We start from the raw sequence: 26,259 nt of genomic DNA on the forward strand, positions 1-26,259 counted from the left end.
AATACATGATGAACACATTTAAATGTGTGCAAAAATAACATACTAAGGCTGAATTCAATTACCCGCTGCACTTAATCCAAGGGGCTGCAAGCCTGCAGTAAGTGCCCAATTTATTCAATTACAGCTTGCTGTAGGCTTGCAGGCTGCACTTAATGCACATTTCTGTTCGCACCCTCCTGTGCTGCTAATTGAATAGCTTTGGAAATTAAACCCAGGAGCTGCAGCAAGTCCACCCTAAATATGATCTTAATTCTCCATAAACAGAATCTATTCAAAATTTGGAATTTTGTCATTCCAATGTACTTACAATTATGTCAAACATGGAAGCCGTGTTCACTTTTTCCTTTAGTGGAGCAAGTTTCAGCTTCCCAGTGGTAAACATATTATGCTGATAGGAGGTCCAAATTTTGAAGTATTCATTCCCGATGAATTTACTTCTTTCACTAGGATGGATACAGTCTGTAATAAACAAAAAAAATACCATAACAAAATTAAGAAAATGAAAGTTATTGATCCTGTGACAGAGTTCAGCAAGTTTTTACTGTAAAGCACTTGATGGGAGTTGAGAAACATGAACAGAATAAATCAGCTGTAGCACACATGGGAGGTAGCATGCTAAGGACATAATATATACCTGAGCAGTGGCATAGTTTTATAGTTTTCAACAATGCTAAACATGCCCCTATCCCTGTTTAGCGCACCACAGGCTTTGCAATTTAGCCGCGCCAAAACACTAATCCTAAGTACCTAGTACACTATACAGATATATCCATATTTGCCGATCACTCTGCAAACGTGCAATTGCATCGCACCAAGCGATTAGCTGCGGCCGCCATGGCGACTCTTATTCATACCCCGAAACGTTGATATTAAAACCTCTAATTTCAATCACGAAGCTTTGTCTCCAAGTGCCGCTCTGTTTTGTGCTAATATATATATACACACATATATACACACACACACACACACACACACACACATACATACACACACTATATATATATATATATATATATATATATATATATATATATATAAAAATATAAAAATATATATAGCAAAATACATGTATTTTAATTACACTGCAATGGCAAAAGTCATGGGATTAGATGCATAGGGGTAAATTTATTAAGATAAAAGTTTTTAGAAGTGGAGATGTTGCCCACAGCAACCAATCAGATTCTATTTAGAATCTAGAAGATAACAGTGAGAATCTGATTGATTGCTATAGGCAACATTTATATTTCTAAGAACTCTCATCTTAGTAAATTTACCCCCTAGTATCGTGTAGTACTCTTTCTAGCCCGGCAAAGTGCAGCAACTCGATGTGGTATCGATTCCTCAAACGGACAGGAGACCTCTGGAGTGATGTTGACTCATGCCGTCTGGATAGCTTCCCACAGCTCGTCTGATATTTGTAGGTGCAGGATCTTGGGTACAAATGGACCTCTCCACACCAGGTCCCATAATGCTCGATTGGGTTCATGCTGGACAAACGTGTTGGCCACACCATTCGTCGGGAGTCTCTAGAATGCTCCTCGAACCAATTCTGGACAACTTGGAACCGATGACACAGTGCTTTATCCTGCTGGAATATCCCATTGCTGTGGGAGTACATCAAGTCCATGAAGGGCTGCAAATGGTCATCAAGCAATACAATGTAGCAGTTACCGGTGAATGACGTGTTCAGGCGGACCAGAGGGCCCAACCCATGCCACATGAACACCCCTCACCATTATGGAACAACCACGAACCTGCACGGTGCCTTGACAACTGGGGTCCATGGCCTTTTTGGGTCTACGCCACACCCAAAACCTACCATCAGCCCGACACAACTGAAACCGTGACTCATCAAATCATGCTACATGTTGCCAGTACTCCCCGGGGTCCTATTAGCAATGTCACAAGTCCAGGTAAGACACTGTGTCCGCTGTCGTAGTGTTAACAGGGGCACTCTGCGTGGGTCTTCTGCTCCCATATCCCATGGAAGCTAAAGAATGCTCCACTGACCTGCTGGTACATCCTGCATTGAATGTGAATGTGATTTCAACCAGTGTCGCTTATCTTTTACCACGGACAATTCTGGCCAGACTCCGCTTGTTACAATCATTAATCACCTGGGGTCGGCCACTGTGCTGTTTGTGGTGGGTGGTAATGCCTTCCTTGAGTTATACCCAGTATACACGTGACATCGTAGATCGAGGAATGTCGAATGTCCGCATAACTTTGGAAATGCGGACATTCGACATGTCCCATCTGTTGGGCACCAACTATCATGCCGCGCAGCCTCGTCAGAGTTCAAACTGACTCACAAAATGACAGATTACAAATGGTGCATGTCTGGGCATTTCCACTTTGACATACCGCTACCCATGATGTTTGCCACTTCAGTGTGTGTGCATATGTATACATATATACTGTAATCTGACAAATTGCATTGTGTTATGTTTTGCATGCCAAATTCATTAGATTATATAGGATATATTTCCTCTATGTATTAAGATCAATGTTAACATAAAAGCAATACAGTGTTCTCCCAAGGCTGTTCGTTGCGGGCGCAACACCCAGCAAGAAACAGCGACTGCCCAGCACTTTCAATGCGCCACGTCACCGTTCAACTTACTGTATGGCACTCTCCCTCGCCCCAATGCGCTGCGTTCCCTGTCGCCCCGGTCACCCTCACCGTGTCCTTGTTGCCATGAACATGGATGCCGGATGAGACGCCGAGCTGCGCTGATGTCACATGTTCTTCCCATCAGAGGCTCCGTGTCTGCTGGCAATAAGGACACGTGACGTTAGTGAGGGTACTGGGCGACGGGACGTGTGGTGCATTGGGGTGGGGGGAAAGTGCCGGATTGTGCAGCTCGGGCCCATCACAGGGCAGGGACGGTGTTGGGCTGGAGGGCAGAGATTTCTTCCCCTGTATAAAAGCACGGGCGCACTGTTCAGGCGGGAACAGTCACCTGAATACATTAGAGTAGTCCTGCGTCCACTCTCTCTGTGTAGGAGCTGAAAGAAAAATCTGTGGGGACAGCATCTGGGAGCCTGCAAGTGGGGACAGCATCTGGGAGCCTGCAAGTGGGGACAGCATCTGGGAGCCTGCAAGTGGGGACAGCATCTGGGAACTGTATAAAAAAATTCTGTGGTGCCAGCAAGTAGGGACACTATCTGTGGAGCTGTATAAAATAAGAGATATAGTAAGAACTTACCTTTGTTATCTCTATTTCTATGAAGTCCATAGGGTTCCACAGGATACCATCGGGCACCACACAGTTAATCTTTTAGTCCCAGGATGCACTGGGGCCACCTCTCCTATACCCCGCCCCCAGGCCAAGGCACCTTCAGTTACGTACCAGGCCATAGGCCGGAGGAGAAAACAAAAGGAAGATTGAAACACACAAGAGTCACACTCTCACAGAGAGGGAGATGGAAATACCAGTGACCAGAACTATACCCATCTGAAACACAGTTGCGACAGGGTGGGAGTCCTGTGGAACCCTATGGACTTTGTAGAAATAGAGATAACAAAAGTAAGTTCTTACCATCTCTCTTCTACTGCAGGGTCCATAGGGTATCCACAGGACACCTTGGGGATGTCCATAAGCAGTACCTTCAAGGGTGGGGATGCTCCTGTGCAGAAAGGAGAGGCAAAGGTATCAAATGCATAATACCTTACAAAAGGTATGGACAGAAGACCACGTGGCCGCCATACAAAGCTGAACAGCCGAGGCGCCACAGCGAACTGCCCATGAGGTACCCACAGACCAAGTAGAATGAGCAGTAACAGCGGACGGTACTGGAATGCCCTCATGAGCGCAAGCCTCAGATTGCCATGCGATCCACCTTGCCAACGTCTGTTTGTTGGCAGGCCATCCCTTCTTATGGAAACCGTAGAGGACAAACAGGGAGTCCGACTTCCGAAGGGAACTGGTACGGTCCACGGAAATACAGAGAGCACGTAACACATCCAATGAGGCCTCACCTGCTGAAAGGTCTGGTGAGTTAAAGGCCGGTACTATAACTTCCTCATTAATGTGGAAACTAGACACCACCTTAGGAAGGAAACCAGGGCGAGTCCTAAGAACTGCCCTGTTCCTATTGAAAACCAGAAAGGGAGGGCGACGAGAGCCCCCAAATCTGCCATCCTTTTAGCTGAAGCACTAACTAGAAGAAATACAATCTGTGGTGCAAGCTATCTGAAGTAAACTGAGCCACAGTGTTCAAATGGAAGTCCTTTGGAGAGCCCTAAGGACCACAGCCAAATCCTAAGGAGCCACTGGAGTGACAAAGGGAGGCTGAATGCGAATGACACCCCGCATAAAGGTGCGGATAACAGGTAGCGAAGCAATCCTACGCTGAACCCACACTCACACGAGACAGATCCGGGTAAAAGCAAGGACTCTGAGACAACAAGTCCAGACGTTGAGGCAACAACAAACAAGAGTGTCAATGGAGAGACTCCGCAGATCTGTGTACCAGTGACGTCTGGGCCATGCTGGAGCCACCAGCAGGATCGTACCCCCTTCTTGTTTGAACTTTCGAAGCACACGAGGAAGAAGGGAGAACGGAGGAAACAGGTACACAAACTAGAAGGTCCACCGTACCGACAGAACGCTACCAGGAGAGCCTCTGAGTCTCTTATTCTGGACCCGTACATAAGCAGCTTGCGGTTGTGTCTGGAGGCCATGAGGTCTATATCTGGAAGGCCCCATTTGTCCACTAGGAACTGAAATACCTCCTGGTGAAGAGACCATTTTCCTGGATACACATGGTGCTGGCTGAGGAAGTCCGCTTCCCAGTTGAGGACTCCTGGAATGAACACAGCTGAGATGGTTGGGATATAGCCTTCCGCCCAGGTTGCGGAACACCTCCTTCAGGGCCGCTTGACTTCGAGTTCCTCCTTGACTGTTTATGTAAGCCACCGTGGTGGTGTTTTCTGACTGAATTTGCACGGGTCTTCCATGCAGAATGAGTCTTGCTTGTTGCAGCACTCTGAACACTGCCCGAAGTTCCAAAATACTGATCGGGAGGGCAGATTCCGCTGATGTCCACCATCCCTGAAAGACGTGTGGACCCGTCACAGCACCCAAGCCCCATAGACAGGCATCAGTCGTGAGAAGGACCCAGTACGGGATCCAAAATGGGCGTCCTTTGTTGAGATGAGACGTCTATAACCACCAAGATAGAGACAGGCGTACCTTCGGAGAAAGCACCATCGTTTGTGTCTTTATCTGATGGGTAGTCCATCCCACCTGGAGAGAACTAAACCTCTGCAGAGGTCTGGAATGAAACTGGGCATAATCCACCATGTCAAACGTCAACACCATGGACCCCAGTTAGCGCATCGCTGAGTGAATGGGCACTCGGCGTCCCTGGACACAGAGATCTTTTTTTTTGTTAAGAAGATCCGCTGCTGATGAGAGTCCAACAGAGCACCCAGATGGATCATCCTCTGGGATGGAGTTAGAGAGGGCTTCTTCCAATTTATCAGCCAGCCGTGAGTCTGCAACACTGACATAGTCAGTTGCAGATGGCTGCAAAGTACTTCTGGAGATCCTGCTAACAGTAGAAGGTCGTCCAGATAGGGTAGCAGGTGAACCCCCAGAAGCCGTAGGTGGGCCGCCATTACCTTGGTAAATACCCGTGTAGTGGAGAGACCAAAGAGTAGAGCTTGAAACCGGTAATGGTGATCCAATACAGCAAATCTGAGGGAACATTGATGAGCTGTGGCAATAGGGATATGCAGGTAGGCATCCTGGATATCCAGAGACACCCTAAAATCCCCAAGTTCCATATCTAAAAGAATGGAACGCAGAGTTTCCATCCTGAACCACGATACCCTGAGAAATTTGTTTAGGGACTAGAGGTTGAGGATAGGACGGTATGAACCGTTCGGTTTCTGTACCAGAAAGAGTTTGGAAAAATAACCCATCCCCCATTGGGGTAACGGGACAGGCACTATGACCCCTGCTTGGAGCATAGAGTGCACAACTTTCTGGTTTTCCAGGGCCTTTTAAAGAACAGAGTGAAGGCCGGTGGTGAAGAATTGATGGGGAAGGCTTCTGCGGAAAGAGAGGGCATATACCCGTGAGAGACCACTTCTCTCACCCAAGTGTCTGCGGTGGTGTGACACCAGCACTGGGCAAATTGTAGAAGTTGGCTTCCCACCTTGGGGTCCCCCAAGGAGAGGCCCGTCCCGTCAGGCTGAGGGCTTGTCGTCTGGTTTGGCGGCCAGTGCTCCAAGCCTGTTTCCACGGTTTAGCAGCCTTTTTGGCTCCGGTGGGTCTCGGAAAAGACTACAACTTAGGTTTACCCTGGGGACGATAGGAACGAAAGGACGAGGTCCCAGATTCGGATGGAATCGGAGCTGTAGGCAGACATGCAGATTTAGCTGCCGCCAGCGTATCCACAATTTTGTCTAAATCAGGGCCAAACAGAACCTGACCATTATAAGGTAAGCATTCCAAGCCCTTCTTGGCTTCAGCATCCACTCTCCAAGAACTCTCCCCAAGGAGCGGCGAGCAGAAACCGCTGCCACGGAAATCCTTGAAGTAAGTAGGTTCACATCCAAAGCTGCCTCATTCATGTACGCAGCTGAATCCCGGAGGTTGCCCACTAGTACAATGTGCTTTCTGGGAGCATCAGGAGGAAAAAACGCTGCCAGGACATCAGACCATCCTTCCATGGCCCGAGCCACCCAACAGACTGCCATAGTCAGTCTAAAGGCCCCTCCAGCGAGGGAGTAAATGGACTTAAGATGCACCTCCATCTTACGGTCTGTAGCATCAGTCAGAGATGACATGTACAGCCTTGGTAAAGTTGCACTTATCACATGAGAATCCACCTGAGGGGGAAACTCCCAGTTAATTAAATAGCTGTCCGCAAAAACGTATGCATAAGACAGGCGCTTTTGTTGAAATAGTTTCCCTGGAAACTTCCACGCCTCCTCTAAATGATCCACCAACTGGCCAGATAAGGGAAAAACAGCAGCCGCACCTTTAACATCCTTTAAGTAGGCATATGTGGGCGTAGCTGCGGGAAGGCCATCATCCGTGATGAGCATGGCCATACGGACGGCCCGAATGAGGCCCGGAATAAATATATTAGACCTAGCCTCAACCTCCTTAGGAGTGGGCTTCCTCATCCGACATCATAATCATTATACTGAGTGAGTGGGGGTGACAGGAACGGTCTCTTAGCAGGCCTAAGCGGAGGTTCTTGTAACCTATCCGTCAGGTTCTGTACCGTAGTGGACAACGTGTTTGCCCAGACCGGTTCCTCAGGGGGAAGCGGCTGTGGAGGGGAACATTGTGCCAACATCATCTGTCCCGGGACCCATATTACCGGGGATGGGACTACTGCCTGCTGCAGAAACCCCATTGGGGAGAACACAGGAGGGGCAGACAACCGTTCCACCAATGTATTCAAGGCTTGTGCAAGACAAGTCCATGTGACATTATAGGCACAGCAGGAGTACAGGAAAGAGAATAACATGTTATACATAAGCTCTCCTGAAATACATCCCCTTCTCCAATGCCTACTATACATCTGGAGCAGATAGGCAGGAGAGGAGCACCATTTTGCAGTGAATCATCACTCCCAGACATGACAAGCAATGTGACCCACCACACAGCAAGAATTTCTGACTGAGGCAAATTCCCACCCGACATTAAAGGGCTGAAGGGAAGAAAGTTAGGGATAGTTAAAGAAATCAGACACACAGCGCTAGCATAAGTCACTAACTATGCAGAGAAAACAACCTGCACAATGACACTATAATCAACTACAAGACTAATGTCTAGTAGGAACAGTGCTACATACTCTGACCTTACTTCTGGAGGAGAGGTATGTAGGGGGGAACCAGGTACCGCACTGCTTGAGACCAGCGTAGTAAGCCCAAATAGATAGCCGGTGGAGAACTCAGTGTGGGCGGGCCCGGGAAAGAAGCGCTGAAGCACCCTGCTGAATCACTCAGGAAAAAGCGGTGCTGTGTGCAGCGGGGGAGGCGCCGCCTGCGCTGTACAGGAAATGCTCCCCTGGCATGCATTTAACCCCCCGGATGCTCAAGCGCAACTCCACGGCGCTCCAGCCCCCTATCCTGGAGGTTCAGTGGCAGCGCAGGCACTTGCCTGGCTCTCTGCTCCCAGGATGCACCAGGGTTCCTCCTCATATACCCCACCCCCTGCCTCAGGTAGCCAGTTCGTTACCAAGCTCAAGCAGGCGGAGACAAACAAAGGGTAAGAAAGAAGAAACCCATACTCATGAGTCCAGACTCTCAAGAGAAGAAAATTACGGAAACCTCCCCTAGAATTACAGGTGCGTCTGGGTGGGTGTCCTGTGGACCCCATGGACCTCGAAGAAAAAGAGTTAAAGGTATGTCATACCATAACTCTTATTTTCTTCTTCAGGGTCCATGGGGTCCACAGCCATTACGTTGGGGATATCCCAAAGCACTAACCCTACGGGAGGGGACGCTCCTGACTCTCGGAAGAGAGGAGAATCCTACGCCCGAAGGAAGCATCCTGAGAGGCAAAAGTGTCAAAGGAATAAAATTTGACGAAGGTATGGATGGAAGACCAAGTGGCTGCCTTACATAATTGCTCAGCAAAAGCACCCCGGCGGGCCGCCCATGATGGACCCACCACCCTAGTAGAATGTGCCGTCACTGAATCCGGCACCCTCATACCAGCCTGTGTATAAGCCAATGAAATTGCCATGCGAATCCACCTGGCCAGTGTCTGTTTATTGGCTGGCCAGCCACGCCTATGACAACCATAAAGCACAAACAATGAATCAGACTTCCTCCATTTGCTCGTGCGTCTCACATAAATTCTCAATGCACGGACCACATCCAGGGAAGCATCACCTGGTGAGAGACCAGAGCCCTGGAATGCTGGAACTACTATTTCTTCATTAATATGAAATTTAGATACTACTTTCGGAAGATAACCCTCCCTAGTACGTAGTATTGCTCTGTCTTGATGAAATATCAAGAACGGCTCACGGAAGGAAAGCGCAGCTAAATCCGACACTACGTGCGGATGCCATAGCAAGAAGAAATACCGTCTTTGCTGTTAGCCACTTGATGTCTATTGAATTTAAAGGCTCGAACGGAGGAGCCTGTAAAACCTTCAGAACTAGAGTCAAGTCCCACGGGACAACAGGGGAAACGAAGGGAGGCTGAATACTCAACACCCCTTGAAAAAAGGTCTTTATATCTGGTCTCAGAGCAATTGTATGTTGGAACCAGACTGAAAGAGCAGACACCTGTACCCTCAAAGAGGCCAGGCGGAGCCCTTTTTCCAGACCGCTTTGAAGAAAATCAAGCACTCTGGATATCAGAAATTTCTATGGGTCATACCCTTTCAGTTCACACCACTGAAAGAAAGTATGCCAAATCCTATAGTATATACGGGCTGAGGATGGTTTCCGTGCCTTCAGCATCGTCCGTATAACAGACTCGGAAAACCCTTTCTTCCTCAAGACGGAGGCCTCAAGAGCCATGCCGTGAACGATAGCCGATGAAGATCTGGGTACCAGAAGGGACCCTGTAGCAACAATGGCAGAGGCCATGAAGTGTCTATGGAGAAAGACTGTAGATCTGTAAACCAGTGATATCACGGTACTGCCCTCTTGTTTGATCTTTCTGACCACTCTGGGAAGAAGAGCAAACGGGGGGAACAGATATACCAGCTTGTAACGCCACTTTACTGTCAGTGCGTCTACAAACTCGGCTTTCAGATCTCTTGTCCAGGATCCGTACCTGGGAACCTTGTTGTTCCTTCTTGACGCCATCAGATCTATTTCTGGTAGACCCCACTTGTCCACAAGGTTCCGAAAAACTTGTGGATGTAGGGCCCATTCTCCTGCATTTATCTCCTGCCGACTGAGAAAGTCGGCCTCCCAATTCAGGATCCCCGGAATGAACACGGCAGATATCGTGGGAAGATGAGTCTCTGCCCAGACCAAGATTTTTGATACCTCTGCCAAGGCAGCCCGACTCCATGTGCCCTCTTGATGATTTAGGTAGGCAACCGCGGTGCGATTGTCCGACTGTATCTGCACCGGCCTGCCCTTTAAGATTTCTTGAGCCTGCAGTAACGCTTTGAATATAGCTCTTAGTTCCAGGATGTTTATCGGTAGCCGGCTTTCCGCCACTGACCACTTTCCTTGGAAAGTGTGTGACCCCGTCATCGCCCCCCAACCTTGAAGACTGGCGTGGGTTTTGACCAATGTCCAATCAGACACCCAAAAGGGGCGACCCTGCCTGAGATGCTTTGTCTGCAACCACCAGGATAGGGACAACCGCACCTCTGGAGAGAGACGCAGCAACTGAGACCTGATTGTGCGATGATCCTTGTCCCAGCGAGACAGAATTAATTGCTTCAGTGGTTTGGAGTGGAACTGAGCGTATTCCACCATCCTGAAGGTGGCCACGATCGACCCCAGGACTTGCATGGCCACTAGAACGGATATCTGCCTGTTGCAAAGCAACCTGCGTATTCGTGATTGTAAGGCAAGAATCTTCTCCTCCGGCAGATATATTTTCTGCACCACGGAGTCCAATCTTGCTCCCAAATGACACATCTGTTGTACCGGACAGGGCGACAACTTTTGCCAGTTTATGATCCAGCCGTGACTGTACAGACATGATACGGTCAGCCTGAAATGATCCTGTAACAGCTGCGGGAACTGCCCTAGCAACAGGAGGTCATCCAAGTACGGCAAAATCTGACGCCTTGGCGTCTGAGGCATGCCATCATCACCGCCATCACCTTGGTGAATACCCAAGGGGCTGTGGACAGGCCAAAAGGTAGGGCGTGGAACTGAAAATGTTCCCCTCCTACAGCAAAATGAAGACATTTTTGATGAGCCTGTGTGATTGGTATGTGGAGGTAGGCATCCTGTATATCTAAGGATACCATATAGTCCCCCTGCTCCATTGCCAACACAATCGATCGCAATGTTTCCATCCTGAACCCGGGGGCTTCAACAAATTTGTTGAGCTCTCTCAGGTTCAGAATAGGCCGGTACGACCCGTTCGGTTTTTGAACCAAGAACAGATTGGAGTAAAACCCCTCTCGGAACTGATTCTCTGGCACCGGAATCACTACATCCGATGCTAGTAAGGCAAGAATTGCTTTCTGAAGGGTCAAAGCTCTTTCTGAACCCTCCTGTGGGTTTACACAAAAAAAACCTTTGAGGAGGAGTCCTCCAAAACGTCAGGGCATACCCTCGGGAGACAACTCCTCGAACTCAGGCATCCTCCGTCGTGAGGTGCCAGGGCTCCGAGAACCGAAGCAGTCGGCCCCCCACCCTGGGATCCCCCAGAGGGAGGCCCGTCCCATCAGGCCACTGGTTTATCCTGGACCCTAGATCCTGGACGTTTGTTCTGCCAGGGCTTCCTGGGTCCTATCTTTTTTGGTGGAAATCTCGCTGAGGGCTGACCCTTGGCCTTGCCCTGCGGCCGAAACCCCCGAAAGGACGCCCTTCTCAGTTTAGACGAAGTTGCCGATGGCAAACCTGCCGTCTTTGAGGCTGCCATGGAGGATAAAATTTTGTCCAATTCTGGACCAAAGAGAACACCCCTGTGAATGGAAGGGATTCTAGGGCTTTTTGGACCCGGCATCTGCCTTCCAATCCTTTAACCAGAGAATCCTACGTGCCACCACTGATTCCGCTGAAACCCTGGAGGAAAGGATCCCTGCATCCAAGGCGGCATCCCCCAAATAAGAGGCCCCTTCTCTAATAAAGGAGATCATATCCAGTTGCTTCTTAGAGGCATCTGGTAAAGACTCCGTTAAAGTTTTGGCCCACTCCTGAATAGCTTTTGCTACCCAAGCAGTGGCCATAGCTGGGCGGGTGGCCATTCCTGCCAGCGAGAAAATTGATTTGAGACAAGTCTCCAGTCTCCTATCCGTGGCTTCCTTCAGCGAAACCACTGGGATTAACAGAGTAGTACGTTTAATCAGCTGCGCCACATGTGCATCAACTGACGGTGGATTCTCCCACCTGGCACAATGCTCTGCTGGAAAAGGATATAGAAGCGTCATTCTTTTAAAAGAATGGCTTTTCTTATCCGGGCAGACCCATGCTTCCTCCATAAGTTCTGACAAATGTTGAGACTTTGGGAATTCTGCCTTAATCACCCTGTGGCACTTGAACAGGGGGGCCTTCCTAAGCAGAGGAACCCCTTCCTCGATATTTAACACCGATTTTACAGCCCTTATTAGAAAGGGGGCTACTGGGAAATGATCATCACCCTCCTCGGAGCTAGAGTCCTGTGCCTGTTCCTCGGAGGAGGCGGCACTGGAGTACTCACCCATGTGAGAAAGCAAATGACACCTAGATTTAGGCTGCTTTGGTTTGACAGCCTGAGGCTGAGGATGATGCCATAACCCTACCAGCACCAGGGTCCATCCAAGGCGGCCACATCATGGGCATAGGATGCATCTGCTGAGGCAAACCCCAAACCGGTGGTACCAGGGCAGCCAGCCGCTCCGCCACCTGAACTATAACCTGAGAAAATGATGCCCAAGGTGGCTCAGGGCCTGTAACAGGCAAACTTAATTGGTGTGGTGGCTGTCTAAAACAGTTCCCAAAAAGCCCATTTTGTAGAAAGTCCTGTGGGGGCAAGCCTGCCTTGCAGGCTATACAGGATATCAGCAACGGGGCTCCCGCCACCTGACCCTCAGACTCCTTAGACATGTCAACTATGCCAATGGTTCTGAGTGTATATGTGCTGCTTTCTACTCTCAACCCACACACCTGTAGCAAGGGGAGGGAGAGACAGTGACAGTATACAGGAATTACAGTTCTTTTACAGAAGAAACAGTATCCATAAACAACAATCACATGTCATGCATAAACACTTCTATTAGACATACGCATATAAGCTCTCACTACCAACATAGCCTAGGCTTAGGTAGGATAGAGCCCTGTAAAACCTGAACAAGCAGTAGGAAAGGTATACAGGGAGACTGCCCAGCATCCTGCAGCAACAGCGATCAGAGAGCCACTGACATACACGCTGGCTGTCTTATATGGAGCCTGGGATGAGCAACCCACAATCACTGCGTCAGAGTGCTGAACTAGCATGTGGATTGGGAGAGGGGCCGCCGGGGAAGCGTACCTCCCCTATGCTGCTTGGACCTGCCCGGTAAACTGACCTGGCTGCCGCCACAAGCCCCGGCTGGTCAGGAACATCATATCCCGGCGGTCTAGTGTAGGACAACAAGCCGTATGCCTCCTGACTGCACCGCGCCTCCGGCCAGTCTCACCACCGGAGGCCGGACCGCCACGTGGTCTCGGCGTCAGCGGCCGCTGCAACCACCTGCTTACCTGCCATCCCCTTGATCCGGGTGCGGTCCAGGGCATGAGAGCCCCTGCCGAAGCCCTAGCCATGGACCTGCAGAGGCTAGCGGTGCGGCACCGGAGGAGGTAGTTGCAGCGCGTGGCCGGTGCGCCTCCAATCAGGCGCGAGGCTGCTTCCAGGACAGCTCAGACCACCTGCTGAGTGTAAAACTCCTTTTTTTTTTTTGTTACTTGTCTGCAGGACTGCTATTGCAGACTCACTGTCTATGTGGTGTACACACCAAACAGGAAGAACTGGCTACCTGAGGCAGGGGGTGGGGTATATGAGGAGGAACCCCGATGCATCCTGGGAGCAGAGAGCTTGTTTGTGTTAACTGTTTGGTGACTGGGATTCATACCCCCAACGTAATGCCTGTGGACCCCGAAGAAGAAAATCCAGTAATGTATATGTGAAGCCACCAGGATGTTACAGTTGCTACAATTGTACCACTTGTCGTTATATGGTAACTGATAAATACTTTAAGCACCCCCACTCGGACAGAAGATATTCTATTCGCCATATACTGACCTGCACCTCTTCATTTGTGGTATACATCAGTTGGTGCCCATGTGGTCTACATTATGTAGGTCAAACATAACTAATTACTGTCTATCTCTTATACCACACCCAGGTCAAACCACACGAAAATTTCGTGAGAGGATGGCATTACATAGGTCAGCAATTAACCAGGCTATTTCGAGTAGAGATAATAGATCTGCCAGAGGCAAAACATTTTAAGGCTTCTGGACACCCCCTTTTGGCACTTAAGTATATGATAATTGACCTTATCCAAAGCTCTCCTTTTACTTGAAGCTCACTGGATCTTTAGGTTAGATTGTGTTTCCCCTAAGGATTTGAAAGAAAAAATTAACTAGAATAGTTTGTATTAATGTTTTGCATAATTGTCCTTCTTTCCTTAGTTTATAGATTTTCTAGTGATGTAACTCATTTAGGTGTTGCTATTGTTGGCATCTTATAGATATGTTTATTTTCCCTTTGTTTTGTCATTTCTTTATATATATTTGTTTGTCTTGTTATTATAGTGTCCCTGCGGCTAAGCATGGTGGCCGTGTGTTCAGCAGCTAGATACGTGATACCCTCCCTTTGTGGACTGCCGTTAAAATGGTTGCCTTAGTTATACATGCAGGCGGGACCCTGGATTGTGATTCCCTTCACAGTCTGCTATAGGCAGCTGAATAGGTTTGTTGACGGAACATGTTTTCCGGCTACCTGGCCAGTCGGCTGCTTCTATAGCTGCACGTGGAATCACCTTCTCCGTTGGACAGCAAGCTATTTGTTGTTGCTAGGTAACCGTTGGGAGGCAGTACCCGGAAGTGTGTGTCTCGTGCAGCGGATCTGCACACGGCTGAACATGGTCGGCTGCAGGAGTTTACTGTGGGTAAGTGTTCATTCTATGTTGTTTGTTTACTAGTGTGTCCTGACGAAGGGGCTGATGCCCTGAAACGTTGATGCTGTAATACACTACTTTTTTTGCATCTTATATTTTGTCTCCGAGTGCCTGTCTTCTTTTGGATTTGTGCATACTCTTTACACTGGACACCGAGGCCAGCTGTTTATGCTATTAGTGAGTGCAAGCAGTCTACCAGTTAGTTATATAGCGCACACATATTCCGCAGCGCTTTAGAGAATATTTGGCCATTCACATCAGTCCCTGCCCTAGTGGAGCTTACAATCTATATTCCCTACCACATGCGCATGGTGGATGGAGCGAGACATGACGTCCCAAATGTGCTCAATTGGATTCAGGTCTGGGGAACGGGCGGGCCAGTCCATAGCATCAATGCCTTCGTCTTGCAGGAACTGCTCACACACTCGAGCCACATGAGGTCTAGCATTGTCTTGCATTAGGAGGAACCCAGGGCCAACCACTTCAGCATATGGTCTCACAAGGGGTCTGAGGATCTCATCTCGGTACCTAATGGCAGTCAGGCTACCCCTAGCGAGCACATGGAGGGCTGTGCGGCCCCCCAAAGAACTGCCACCCCACACCATTACTGACCCACTGCCAAACCGGTCATGCTGGAGAATGTTGCAGGCAGCGGAACTTTCCCCTTGACGTCTCAGACTCTCTCACGTCTGTCACATGTGCTCAGTGTGAACCTGCTTTCACCTGTGAAGAGCACAGGGCGCCAGTGGCGAATTTGCCAATCTTGGTGTTCTCTGGCAAATGCCAAACGTCCTGCACGGTGTTGGTCTGTAAGCACAACCCCCACCTGTGGACGTCGGGCCTCCAAACTACCCTCATGGAGTCTGTTTCTGACTGTTTGAGCAGACACATGCACATTTGTGGCCTGCTGGAGGTAATTTTGCAGGGCTCTGGCAGTACTCCTCCTGTACCTCCTTGCACAAAGGCGGAGGTAGCGGTCCTGCTGCTGGGTTGTTGCCCTCCTATGGCCTCCTCCACGTCTCCTGATGTACTGGCCTGTCTCTTGGTAGCGCCTCCATGCTCTGGACACTACGCTGACAGACACAGCAAACCTTCTTGCCACAGCTCCCATTGATGTGCCATCCTGGATGAGTTGCACTACCTGAGCCACTTGTGTGGGTTGTAGACTCCGTCTCATGCTACCACTAGAGTGAAAGCACCGCCAGCATTCAAAAGTGACCAAAACATCAGCAAAAAGCATAGGAACTGAGAAGTGGTCTGTGGTCACCACCTGCAGAACCACTCCTTTATTGGGGGTGTCTTGCTAATTGCCTATAATTTCCACCTGTTGTCTATTCCATTTGCACAACAGCATGTGAAATTGATTGTCAATCAATGTTGCTTCCTAAGTGGACAGTTTGATTTCACAGAAGTGTGAATGACTTGGAGTTACATTGTGTTGTTTAGGTGCTCCCTGTATTTTTTTGAGCAGTGTATATATGTATATATATATATATATATATATATATATATACACATACATACACATACAGAGAGAGAGAGAATATTAATCTGTTTTATACAAGAACAATATTTATATGCATTTATAGGGTTGGGTACGGGATGCCGCTGGTCAGAATCCAAACGCTGGCACTCAGGCCAGGCTATAATGCCGATCCCTAAAGGTAAGTACTGCTAACCTAACTTCTAACCCTACCCCTATTGTATTAGGGGCACTACTACTGTGGGCATTGTGTATAAGGGGTACTAATGTGGGCATTGCGTAAATGGGGCACTACTGTGTGTCAGAACATGTATAAGGGACACTAGTATGTGGTGTAATGTGAATCAGGGGCACTATGTGCGGTGTAATGTGAATAAGATAGTGCTACTGTGTGGTGTAGTTTGAATTGGGGATACCATTGTGTGACAACGCCTTTAGCATGCCTTCCAACCATATCGATTTTGGTGAGAAAGTGTCCCAGATGGGGGGGGGGGGGGGTAATGGGGAATAGATGCCACGCTCATGCATGCGGCATGTATTGTCTGGAGAATGGGACTTGGATCATGACCAGCAACTCAAAGAGCACAGGGTATGTACCCAGCATGATTGGAATTACGGGGCGGCTCTCGCGATTATGGCTTTTCCCATGAGACCACACCCCTTTACTTTGTCGGGTGCACGAACAGTAGGCGCGTGCAAATTCCACCAGGGGCGCCAAAAATGAGAATTATTGTTAAGAACTACCTTTGTTAACTCTGTTTCTTCGGAGACCATAGGGTCCACAGGGAGACCTTGGGGTGTTAGTGATGGCTTGGACACCTGGGCACCATGCAGTTAATTTTCAGTTCCAAGGATGCACTGTCCCTACACCCCGCTCCCGAGCCAGAAGCACCTCAGTTCGTAACAAGCCAAAGGCCGGAGGAGGATAAGAGAGAGAGAGAAGGAACTGAAAATACAAGAATCACATTCTCACATAGGAGGAGACGGAAAACCGGTGACTAGTGCGAGGCCCATCTGAAGCCAGGTGCATCTGGGTGGGTGCGCTGTGGACTCTGAAGAAAGAGAGTTAACAAAGGTAAGTTCTTACCATAACTCTCATTTTCTTCTTCAGGGTCCATAGGCTCCACAGGGAGACAAAGCAGTCCTCTTAAGGGCGGGGATGCTCTTGAGCTGAAAGGAGAATCCGGCGACCAAAGGAAGCATCCTGAGAGGCAAAGGTATCAAAAACATAAAACCTCAGAAAGGTCTGGACAGAAGACCACGTGGCCGCCTAGCAGAGCTGAACAGCCGAGGCGCCACGGCGAGTAGAATGAGCAGTTACAGAAGGCGGAACAGAAAAGCCTCCTGAGTGTAAGCCTCAGAGATCGTCATACGAAGCCATCTAGCCAATGTCTGTTTATTGGCTGGCCATCCCTTCTTGTGAAAACCGTAGAGTACAAACAAGGAGTCTGACTTCCGAACCGAACTGGTATGGTCTACATAAATCTTGAGGGCACGAACCACATCCAAAGAGGCTTCACCTAACAAGAGGTCAGGAGATGGAAAGCCGGGACTATAATTTTCTCATTAATGTGAAAGCTAGAAACGACCTTCGGAAGCAACCCAGGACGAGTTCAAAGCACCGCCCTGTCCTGGTGAAAAATCAGAAAGGGGGAGAGAAGAGAGCGCCCCTAAATCTGATACTCTTCTAGCGGAAGCTATGGCCAGAAGCAAAGGGAGTCTTAGCTGTCAACCATTTGAGGTCCATCGAGTCCAATGGAAGACCCTGGAGGGCCCGAAGGACCACAGCCAAAACCAAAGGAGCCACCGGAGGGACAAAGGAAGGCTAAATTCGAAGGACACCCTGCATGAATGTGCGAATGTCCAATAATGGAGCAATCCTCCGTTGAAACCAAACTGACAGGGCAGAGACATGCACCTTCAGTGAGGCCAGACAAAGACAGAGATCCAAACCCGTTTGGAGGAAAGCCAAAACTCTAGGTATGCGAAACACCAGAGGCTCATAAACTCTGGGACGACACCACTGAAAATAGGTATGCCAAACTCTGTGGTAGATTCGTGCAGAGGCTGGCTTCCGCGCTCTGAGCATTGTGTTCACTACAAAGCTGGAGAATCCTTTGGACCTGAGGAGGGATGTCTCAAGAGCTACGCTGTCAAAGACAGATGACCCAGATCCGGGTAAAGGCACGGACCCCGAGACAACAAGTCCGGACGTTGAAGCAACAGCCACGGAACGTCTATGGATAGACTCTGAAGATCTGAGTACCAATGACGTTGAGGCCATGCTGGAGCCACCAGCAAGAACGTGCCTCCATCTTGATTGAACTTCCTTAGAACTCGAAGAAGAAGGGAGACTGGAGGAAACAGGTACGCAAACTGGAATGTCCACTTGATAGACAGAACGTCTACTAAGAGAGCCTCAGCATCTCTTGTCCTAGACCCATACACAGGCAGCTTGTGGTTGTGTCTGCAGGTAACGATTTCAGTTTCACAAGTTCCATAAGGTCCACCTCTAGAAGACCCCACCTGTCCAAGAGGAGCTGAAACAGTTCTTGGTGAAGAGAAATTCCCCGGGGGGCATGTTGTGACGGCTGAGTAAGTCCTCTTCCCAATTGAGCATTCCTGGTATGAACACCGCCAAAATGGCTGGGAGATGACCTTCTGCCCATGTCAGAATGCGTGACACCTCCTTCATTGCTGCCTGACTTCGTGTACCTCCTTTATGGTTGATGTAAGCCACGGTTGTGGCATTGTCTGACTGAACTTCTACGGGCATCCCGTGAAGTATGTGTCTGGCCAGCTGGAGGGCCCTGAACCACAGTTCCAATATGTTGATTGGAATACAAATTCTTTCTGAGTTCATCGGCCCTGAAAAGAGTGTGAGCCGGATACTGTGTCCCAACCCCGGAGACTGGCATCTGTTGTCAGGATTACCCAGTCCAAAAGGGGCGTGAGATGATCTGTCTCCAACCACCAGGATAGAGACAGACGCACCTCTGGGGAGAGCACCATCATCTGTGCCTTTATCTGATGGAGCAATCCGTCCCATCTGGAGACGATCAGTCTTTGCAAAGGTCTGGAATGAAACTGAGCATACTCCACCATGTCTAATGTCGACACCACGGACCCCAGAACCTGCATCGATGAGTGGATTGACACCCGGCGTCTTTGGAGACATTTGCGTACTCACGTCTGCAAACTGGAGATCTTGTCTGCTAAGATCCTCTGCTGCTGAGAATCCAACAGGGCACCCTCTGTGATGACTTTTTCCATTTGATTAACCATCCATGTGTCTGAAGAACTGAAATCGTTAGCTGCAGATGGTGGTGGGTACCTCCGGAGACCCTGCTAATAGGAGGTCATCCAGGTACGGTAGCAGTCGGACAACCCTGTCCCCACAGATGAGCCGCCACGACAGCCATAACTTTGGTAAACACCTGTGGTGCAGTAGATAGGACAGAAGGCAGAGCCCGAAACTGGAAATGTTGTTGCTGTATAGCAAACCGGTGATCACGCTGAGGAGAGGAAGCAATCGGTACATGTAGGTACGCATCCTGAATATCCAGCGATACCATAAAATCCCCAGGTTCCATAGCCAGTATGATGGAACGTAGGGTTTCCATCATGAACCGAGGTGCTCTGAGGAATTTGTTCAGGGATTTGAGATTGAGGATAGACCGATGGGATCTGTTCGGTTTTGAACCAGAGAGTAGTGTAATAACCTGTCCCCCTCTGAGGTAATGAGACCGGTTCTATGACCCCTGCTTGGAGCAAGGACTGAATGGCCTTCTGGATTTGTAAAGCCTTGTCCTTGTCTGAAGGTGGGCTTGTGCAGAAAAATTGGTGGGGAGGCCTTCTGCAAAATGAGAGGGCGTACCCGTGAGAGACCACTTCTTTGTCCGTGGTGGTTTGACACCAGCACTGGGCGAACTGAAGAAGTTGGCCTCCCACCCTGGGATCCCCCAGGGAGAGTCCCGTCCCATCAGGCTGAAGGCTTGTCTTTGGACTTGGATCCGGACGCCTGGTACTCCAGGCCTGCTTTTTGGGTTTGGCAGTCTTTTTGGGGACTGACTGTCTAGGAAAGAATTGTACTTTAGTCTTTCCTTGGGGCCGAAAGGACGAGGTCCGAAGCCTTGGAGCAGTAGATGCCGAAGGCAGAAACGTGGACTTAGCAGCTGCTAACATGTCCACAATCTTGTCCAAGTCAGGCCCGAACAAGAAGGTAAGCATTCTAATTCTTTCTTAGAATCAGCGTCCGCTCTCCACGAGCGTAGCCGCAAGGAACGGCGAGCTGACACAGCAGCAGCTGAGATTCTGGAAGTCAAGAGACTGAGGGCCTGATTCAGACCCGCTCGCGAGCGCTGAGCGCTCGCAAGCGGATCGATGGTGCCCAAGTGCGCATGCGCACGACGGAGACGCCTCCGTCGTGCGCATGCGCGTGACCCGAATAACGACGGCCAAGCCGTCGTTAAGGGTCTCGCACCAAAGGGGACGTGCTGTCGATAGTGATTGACAGCACGTCCCCTTTGGTGTGCGTGCTGGGGGCGTGGCTGCCCAGACGGAGGCGTTCCCATGGGAACACCTACCGTCTGGGTCCGGCCCCACTGACATCACTAGTGATGTCAGTGGGAGTGCTTTTGGCTCTGATAGAGCCAAAAGCACTCCTGGGCTTGCGGCAGCGAGACCCTACTGCAGGGTCTCGTCGCAAGCCCGATGGTAGCGATGGTCTTGACCATCGCGACCATCATTTTGGCCGCTCGCTAAGTCCATAGGGTCCACAGGGTTGACCTTGGGGTATAGCTGGATCTGGATCCATGGGCACCACGCAGTTAAAGCTTTGCTGCTCCCAGGATGCACTTGGGTCCGTCCTCCTCTATACCCCGCCCCGGCCACAGGCACCTCAGTTCTTAAGCAGCTAAGGCCGGAGGAGGAGACTAAACAGAGAGAAGGAAGACTGGAACACACAAGAAACCATACTCACAGAAATGGGAGACGGAAAACCAGTGACCAGCCACACAGCCCATTTGAAGCCAGGTGCGTCAGGGCGGGCGCACTGTGGACCCTATGGACTTCGTAGAAACAGAGATAACAAAGGTAAGTTCTTACCATATCTCTTGTTTTCTACTTCAGGGTCCATAGGGGGTCCACAGGGTTGACCTTGGGGATGTCCCAAAGCAGTTCAACTAAGGGCGGGGACGCTGTGCTGAAAGGAGTACCCGGCGCCCGAAGGATGCATCCTGAGAGGCGAAGGTGTCAAACGCATAGAACCTCAAAAACGTTTGAATTGAAGACCAAGTGGCCACCTTACACAGCTGAACAGCGGAGGCGCCACGTCTAGCAGCCCAAGAGGGACCCACAGAACGAGTGGAATGAGCCTTAACAGAGGCTGGCACAGGTAAACCCTCCTGTGCATAAGCCTCACAAATAACGGAACGAAGCCAACGGGCTAACGTTTGCTTGTTGGCAGGCCAACCCCTCTTGTGAAAACCGAAGAGGACAAACAGAATCCGACTTCCTAACCGAAGCAGTCCGACCCACATAGATTCTAAGTGCCCGGACTACATCTAAGGAAGCCTCACCAGCTGAAAGATCAGGCGACTGAAGAGCTGGCACAACAAGTTCCTAATTAATGTGGAACTTCGAGACCACTTTGGGCAAAAACTCAGGACGAGTGCGGAGCACCGCTCTGTCCTGATGAAAAATCAGAAAAGGAGGGCGACAGGAAAGCGCCCCCAACTCTGACACCCTCCTGGCAGAAGCAATTGCTAGGAGAAAAACGGTCTTGAACGTCAGCCACTTGAGGTCCACCCGTAGCACCACCGCCAAGTCCCAAGGAGCCACAGGAGGCACGAAGGGAGGCTGTATCCTGAGAACACCCTGGAAAAAGGTGTGAACATCCGGTAGTGTAGCAATCCGTCACTGAAACCACACGGACAAAGCAGACACATGAACCTTCAGAGAGGCCAGGCGTAAGCCGAGGTCCAAACCTGATTGAAGGAACTCCAAGATTCTGGAAACCCGGAACACCTGAGGATCATAGTTTCTGGATTCACACCACTGAAAGTAAGTGCGCCACACCCTGCGGTAAATCCGTGCGGAGGCAGGCTTGCGTGCCCTAAGCATGGTACCAATGACTGAACTGGAGAAACCCCTAGACCTCAAGACGGCTGTCTCAAGAGCCACGCCGTCAAAGACAGCCGACCCAGATCCGGGTAAAGGCAGGGCCCTTGAGACAACAGGTCCCGACGCTGAGGAAGAAGGTACGGAGCGTCGATGGAGAGACACCTCAGATCGGAGTACCAAGGACGTCTGGGCCACGCCGGAGCAACCAGCACGAGCGTGCCGCCGTCCTGCTTGAATTTCCGCAGAACCCGAGGAAGTAAGGATATCGGAGGAAACAGATACGCCAGGTGAAACGTCCATTTCACCGACAGCGCGTCTACCAGACTGGCGCCTGCGTCTCTTGTCCTTGACCCGTAAACGGGCAACTTGTGATTGTGACGGGAGGCCATCAAGTCCAGCTCCGGCAGCCCCCACCTGTCCACGAGTAGCTGAAACACCTCTGGGTGAAGCGACCATTCCCCGGGATGCACGTCGTGACGGCTGAGGAAGTCCGCCTCCCAATTGAGGACTCCGGGAATGAAGACTGCCGAGATCGCTGGAATGTGACACTCCGCCCAAGCAAGGATGCGAGACACCTCCGTCACTGCCCCCCAACCCCGAAGACTGGCATCCGTCGTGAGCAGGACCCAGTCCGGGATCCAAAAGGGACGCCCCTCGACCAGATGAGCTGTCTGAAGCCACCAAGCCAAAGACTGCCGAACCTCCGGGGACAACACCAGCAACTGAGAGCGGATCCGGTGAGGTAACCCGTTCTATTCCGATAGAATCAGCCCCTGCAGAGGCCGGGAATGGAACTGGGCAAATTCCACCATGTCGAATGTTGACACCATGGAGCCCAAAACCCTCATAGCCGAATGGACCGACAGGCGGCAACTGTGTATCCTCAGCTGCAGGGAGGAGACCTTCTCCGGGGTCAGGAAGATCCTTTGCTGCCGAGAATCCAGCAGGGCTCCCAAATGAACCATCCGCTGAGATGGAATCAGGGAGGACTTTTTCCAATTTATCAGCCACCCGTGCGCTTGCAGGCAAGCGACCGTCAAGTGGAGATGATGAAGCAGTACCTCCGGGGAACTCGCCAGCAGCAGGAGGTCGTCCAGATACGGTAGTAGCCGTACATTCTGGTTCCGAAGATGTGCGGCCATGACCGCCATAATCTTCGTGAACACCCTCGGTGCCGTGGAGAGACCAAAGGGTAGCGCCCGGAACTGGTAATGGTGTTGAAGGATAGCGAACCTCAGATACCGCTGGTGCGAAGGTGCTATCGGAACATGGAGGTAGGCGTCCTGGATATCCAGGGACACCATGTAATCCCCCGGTTCCATCACCAGAATGATGGAACTTAACGTTTCCATCCTGAACTTGGGAACTCTGAGGAATTTGTTTAGAGACTTCAAGTTGAGGATAGGGCGATGAGAACCATTGGGTTTCTGCACCAGAAACAGAGAAGAATAGAACCCCGTCCCTCGTTGTAATTGAGGAACGGGAACAATGACCCCTGCTGTCAGCAAGGACTCTATAGCTTCCTGAATCTGTAAAGACTTCGTCGTATCCTGAGAAGGACTCGTGCAGAAAAACTGGTGGGGCGGTCTGTGCCGAAAAGACAGGGCGTACCCCTGGGAGACCACTTCTCGAACCCAGGCATCCGTGGTGGTATTGTGCCAGCACTGGGCAAATAGAAGAAGTCGGCATCCCACTCTGGGGTCCCCCAGAGGGAGGCCCGTCCCATCAGGCAGAAGGTTTATCTTCCTGCTTGGAAGAAGGGTGCCTGGCACTCCAGGGCTGCTTCTTGGGCTTAGAAGCGGCCTTGGTCGTCGACTGCCTCGGGAAGGACTGACCTTTTGCCTTGCCCTGAACCCGAAAGGACCGAAAAGCAGAGCTCCGTACCTTGGTAGGAGCAGAAGCCGAAGGGAGGAAGGCTGATTTAGACTTAGCCAGAGTGTCCACAATTTTGTCCAAGTCTGGACCAAAAAGCAACTCCCCATTAAAAGGTAAGGCCTCCAGTCCCTTTTTAGAGTCAGCGTCAGCTCTCCAAGACCTCAGCCACAAGGACCGACGCGCCGACACAGCTGCAGCCGACACCCGAGAGGTTAGCAGGCTTGCGTCTAACAATGCTTCCCCAATGTAGGAAGCCGCATCCCTCATTTGACCTATCAACGCTCTCTGGATCTCCGGAGCATCTTCCGGAAAGGTATCCTCCAAAGCATTGGCCCAGCTCTCGATGGCCTTAGCCACCCAAGAGATGGCCATGGACGGACGGGCCACCGCCCCCGAGAGAGTAAATAGACTTCAAACAAGTCTCCACCTTCCTGTCCGTGGGATCCTTCAGGGAGGAGATCGACGGCAAAGGCAGCGTAGCGCTTTTAATTAAGCGGGTAACGTGGGAATCCACCGCTGGAGGAGTTTCCCACTTCCTGCAATGAGCCTCCGGAAACGGATAGTTCGAAGCAAACCGCTTCTGCGGTTGGAACCTCTTGCTGGGCAACTGCCAGGCCCCTGCCATATGATCCGTCAATTGATCGGACAGGGGAAAAACCGTTGAAGCTACCTTGGCCTTTTTATGTCCGTGAACTGAGCCGCCAGTGAAGCCGGAACGGAACGCTTGGACGCCCGTGGGGGCAAATCACTGTGCAACATATGTTGAAAAGCCGATGACGAAGCCGCCAGACTCTGAACAGAGCTGGAGAGGACGTCCACCCAAGGCGGGGGTACTGCCTGAGGATACCCCTGAAAAGGTACCATCGACTGCTGCGGCACCGTGGGGGTTTGCACGTATACCGGCAAACCCGCATAAGGACCCACAGTCTGAGACCCGGGAGGAGACTGCACCAGACGAGTCACACCCGGGGAACGGGGCATGGTAGGCTGGGGCAACGCCCTAGAAGAGGCCGCAGTCGGGACCGCAAGTCGGTCCACGATTGACGACAGCACTTGCGTAAACATTGCCCACGGATGATCCTGCGCCACCGGGGGTTTAGAGGGTCCAGGTACCAACTGACACCGCCCGCACAGACCGTCCTGAGACAAATCTGCCCTGTCAACCCCTGCCGAACAGCGTCGGCAGGAAAACAACACAGGAGCCTCGGAGCGCTCATTCCCCTCATCAGACATGACACAAACTTTTTTGCAAAAAAAGTGTCTCACCGAAACGAGGTAAGGCGTATAACACCCACGCACTCCCAAGTATGCAACCCAAACAGCCCACAATATGGTACTGAGGAGCACACCACAGTATGTGACGGACCTCACAAATACGTAGATTTATATAAGTGAGGTACACAGAAAGAACACCCCTCCCCCACGCACCTGCGGGCCGTAGGAGAAGGAAAGGGATAGGTAAAAAGCTGACAGTAAGTAGAAAATAAGCACAGACAGCAGCACTAGCAAAAAGTCACATACCATGCAGAGAAGTTATACTCACTGCACCTTCCGCTACAATCAACCTCCCAGATTCAGTGTCTGGGAGGGCTATAGCGCTGCGAACACTGTCCTTTGCAGGGGGAGAGGTACGCAGGGGGACTGGTCCACTGGAAGCCTGCCTGGGAGCTCTGCGATGCTGCCTGAGGAAGATGGCCGCCGGAGAGCTCTGAGGAGGAGTGGCCGAGTGAGAACAGCCCAGCGACGCCAGCACACATGAGAGAAGGCGCGCTGGGCTGAGGGGAGGAGCACTGAAGCAGGGAAGGCTGCCTCCCCTGCTAGTACTAAACCCCCGGGGAAGCCGGTTCCCCGCCGGTACTTACACCCCGGGGGCCAGCGGACACGCGGGGTATGCCTGAAGAGGGAGAGCCCGCCGCCGCTACTAGCGCCGCCGGTCTGTCCCCAGAGACCGGCGGCATGAAGACTGCATTTTCCCCGCGTGCAGCGCTTACCTGGCCCCTTCAGTCCGGCAGCAGT

General features: G+C 50.8%; 1 protein-coding gene across 5 annotated transcripts in view; it reads right to left on the minus strand.

Moving 5' to 3' along the window:
- Positions 1-26,259, minus strand: part of CENPC (centromere protein C) — a 250,358-nt gene that overhangs the window by 26,769 nt on the left and 197,330 nt on the right. For all 5 annotated transcript variants that reach the window (XM_088463308.1, XM_088463309.1, XM_088463307.1 and 2 more), the window contains one exon: positions 308-459. In XM_088463308.1, coding sequence (XP_088319434.1) covers positions 308-459 — 152 coding nt within the window. The remainder of the gene's footprint in view (positions 1-307; positions 460-26,259) is intronic.

The sequence above is a fragment of the Taudactylus pleione genome, unplaced genomic scaffold (genome assembly GCF_031769625.1).
Source record: "Taudactylus pleione unplaced genomic scaffold, aTauple2 ptg001339l, whole genome shotgun sequence".
Classification (NCBI taxonomy): domain Eukaryota; kingdom Metazoa; phylum Chordata; class Amphibia; order Anura; family Myobatrachidae; genus Taudactylus; species Taudactylus pleione.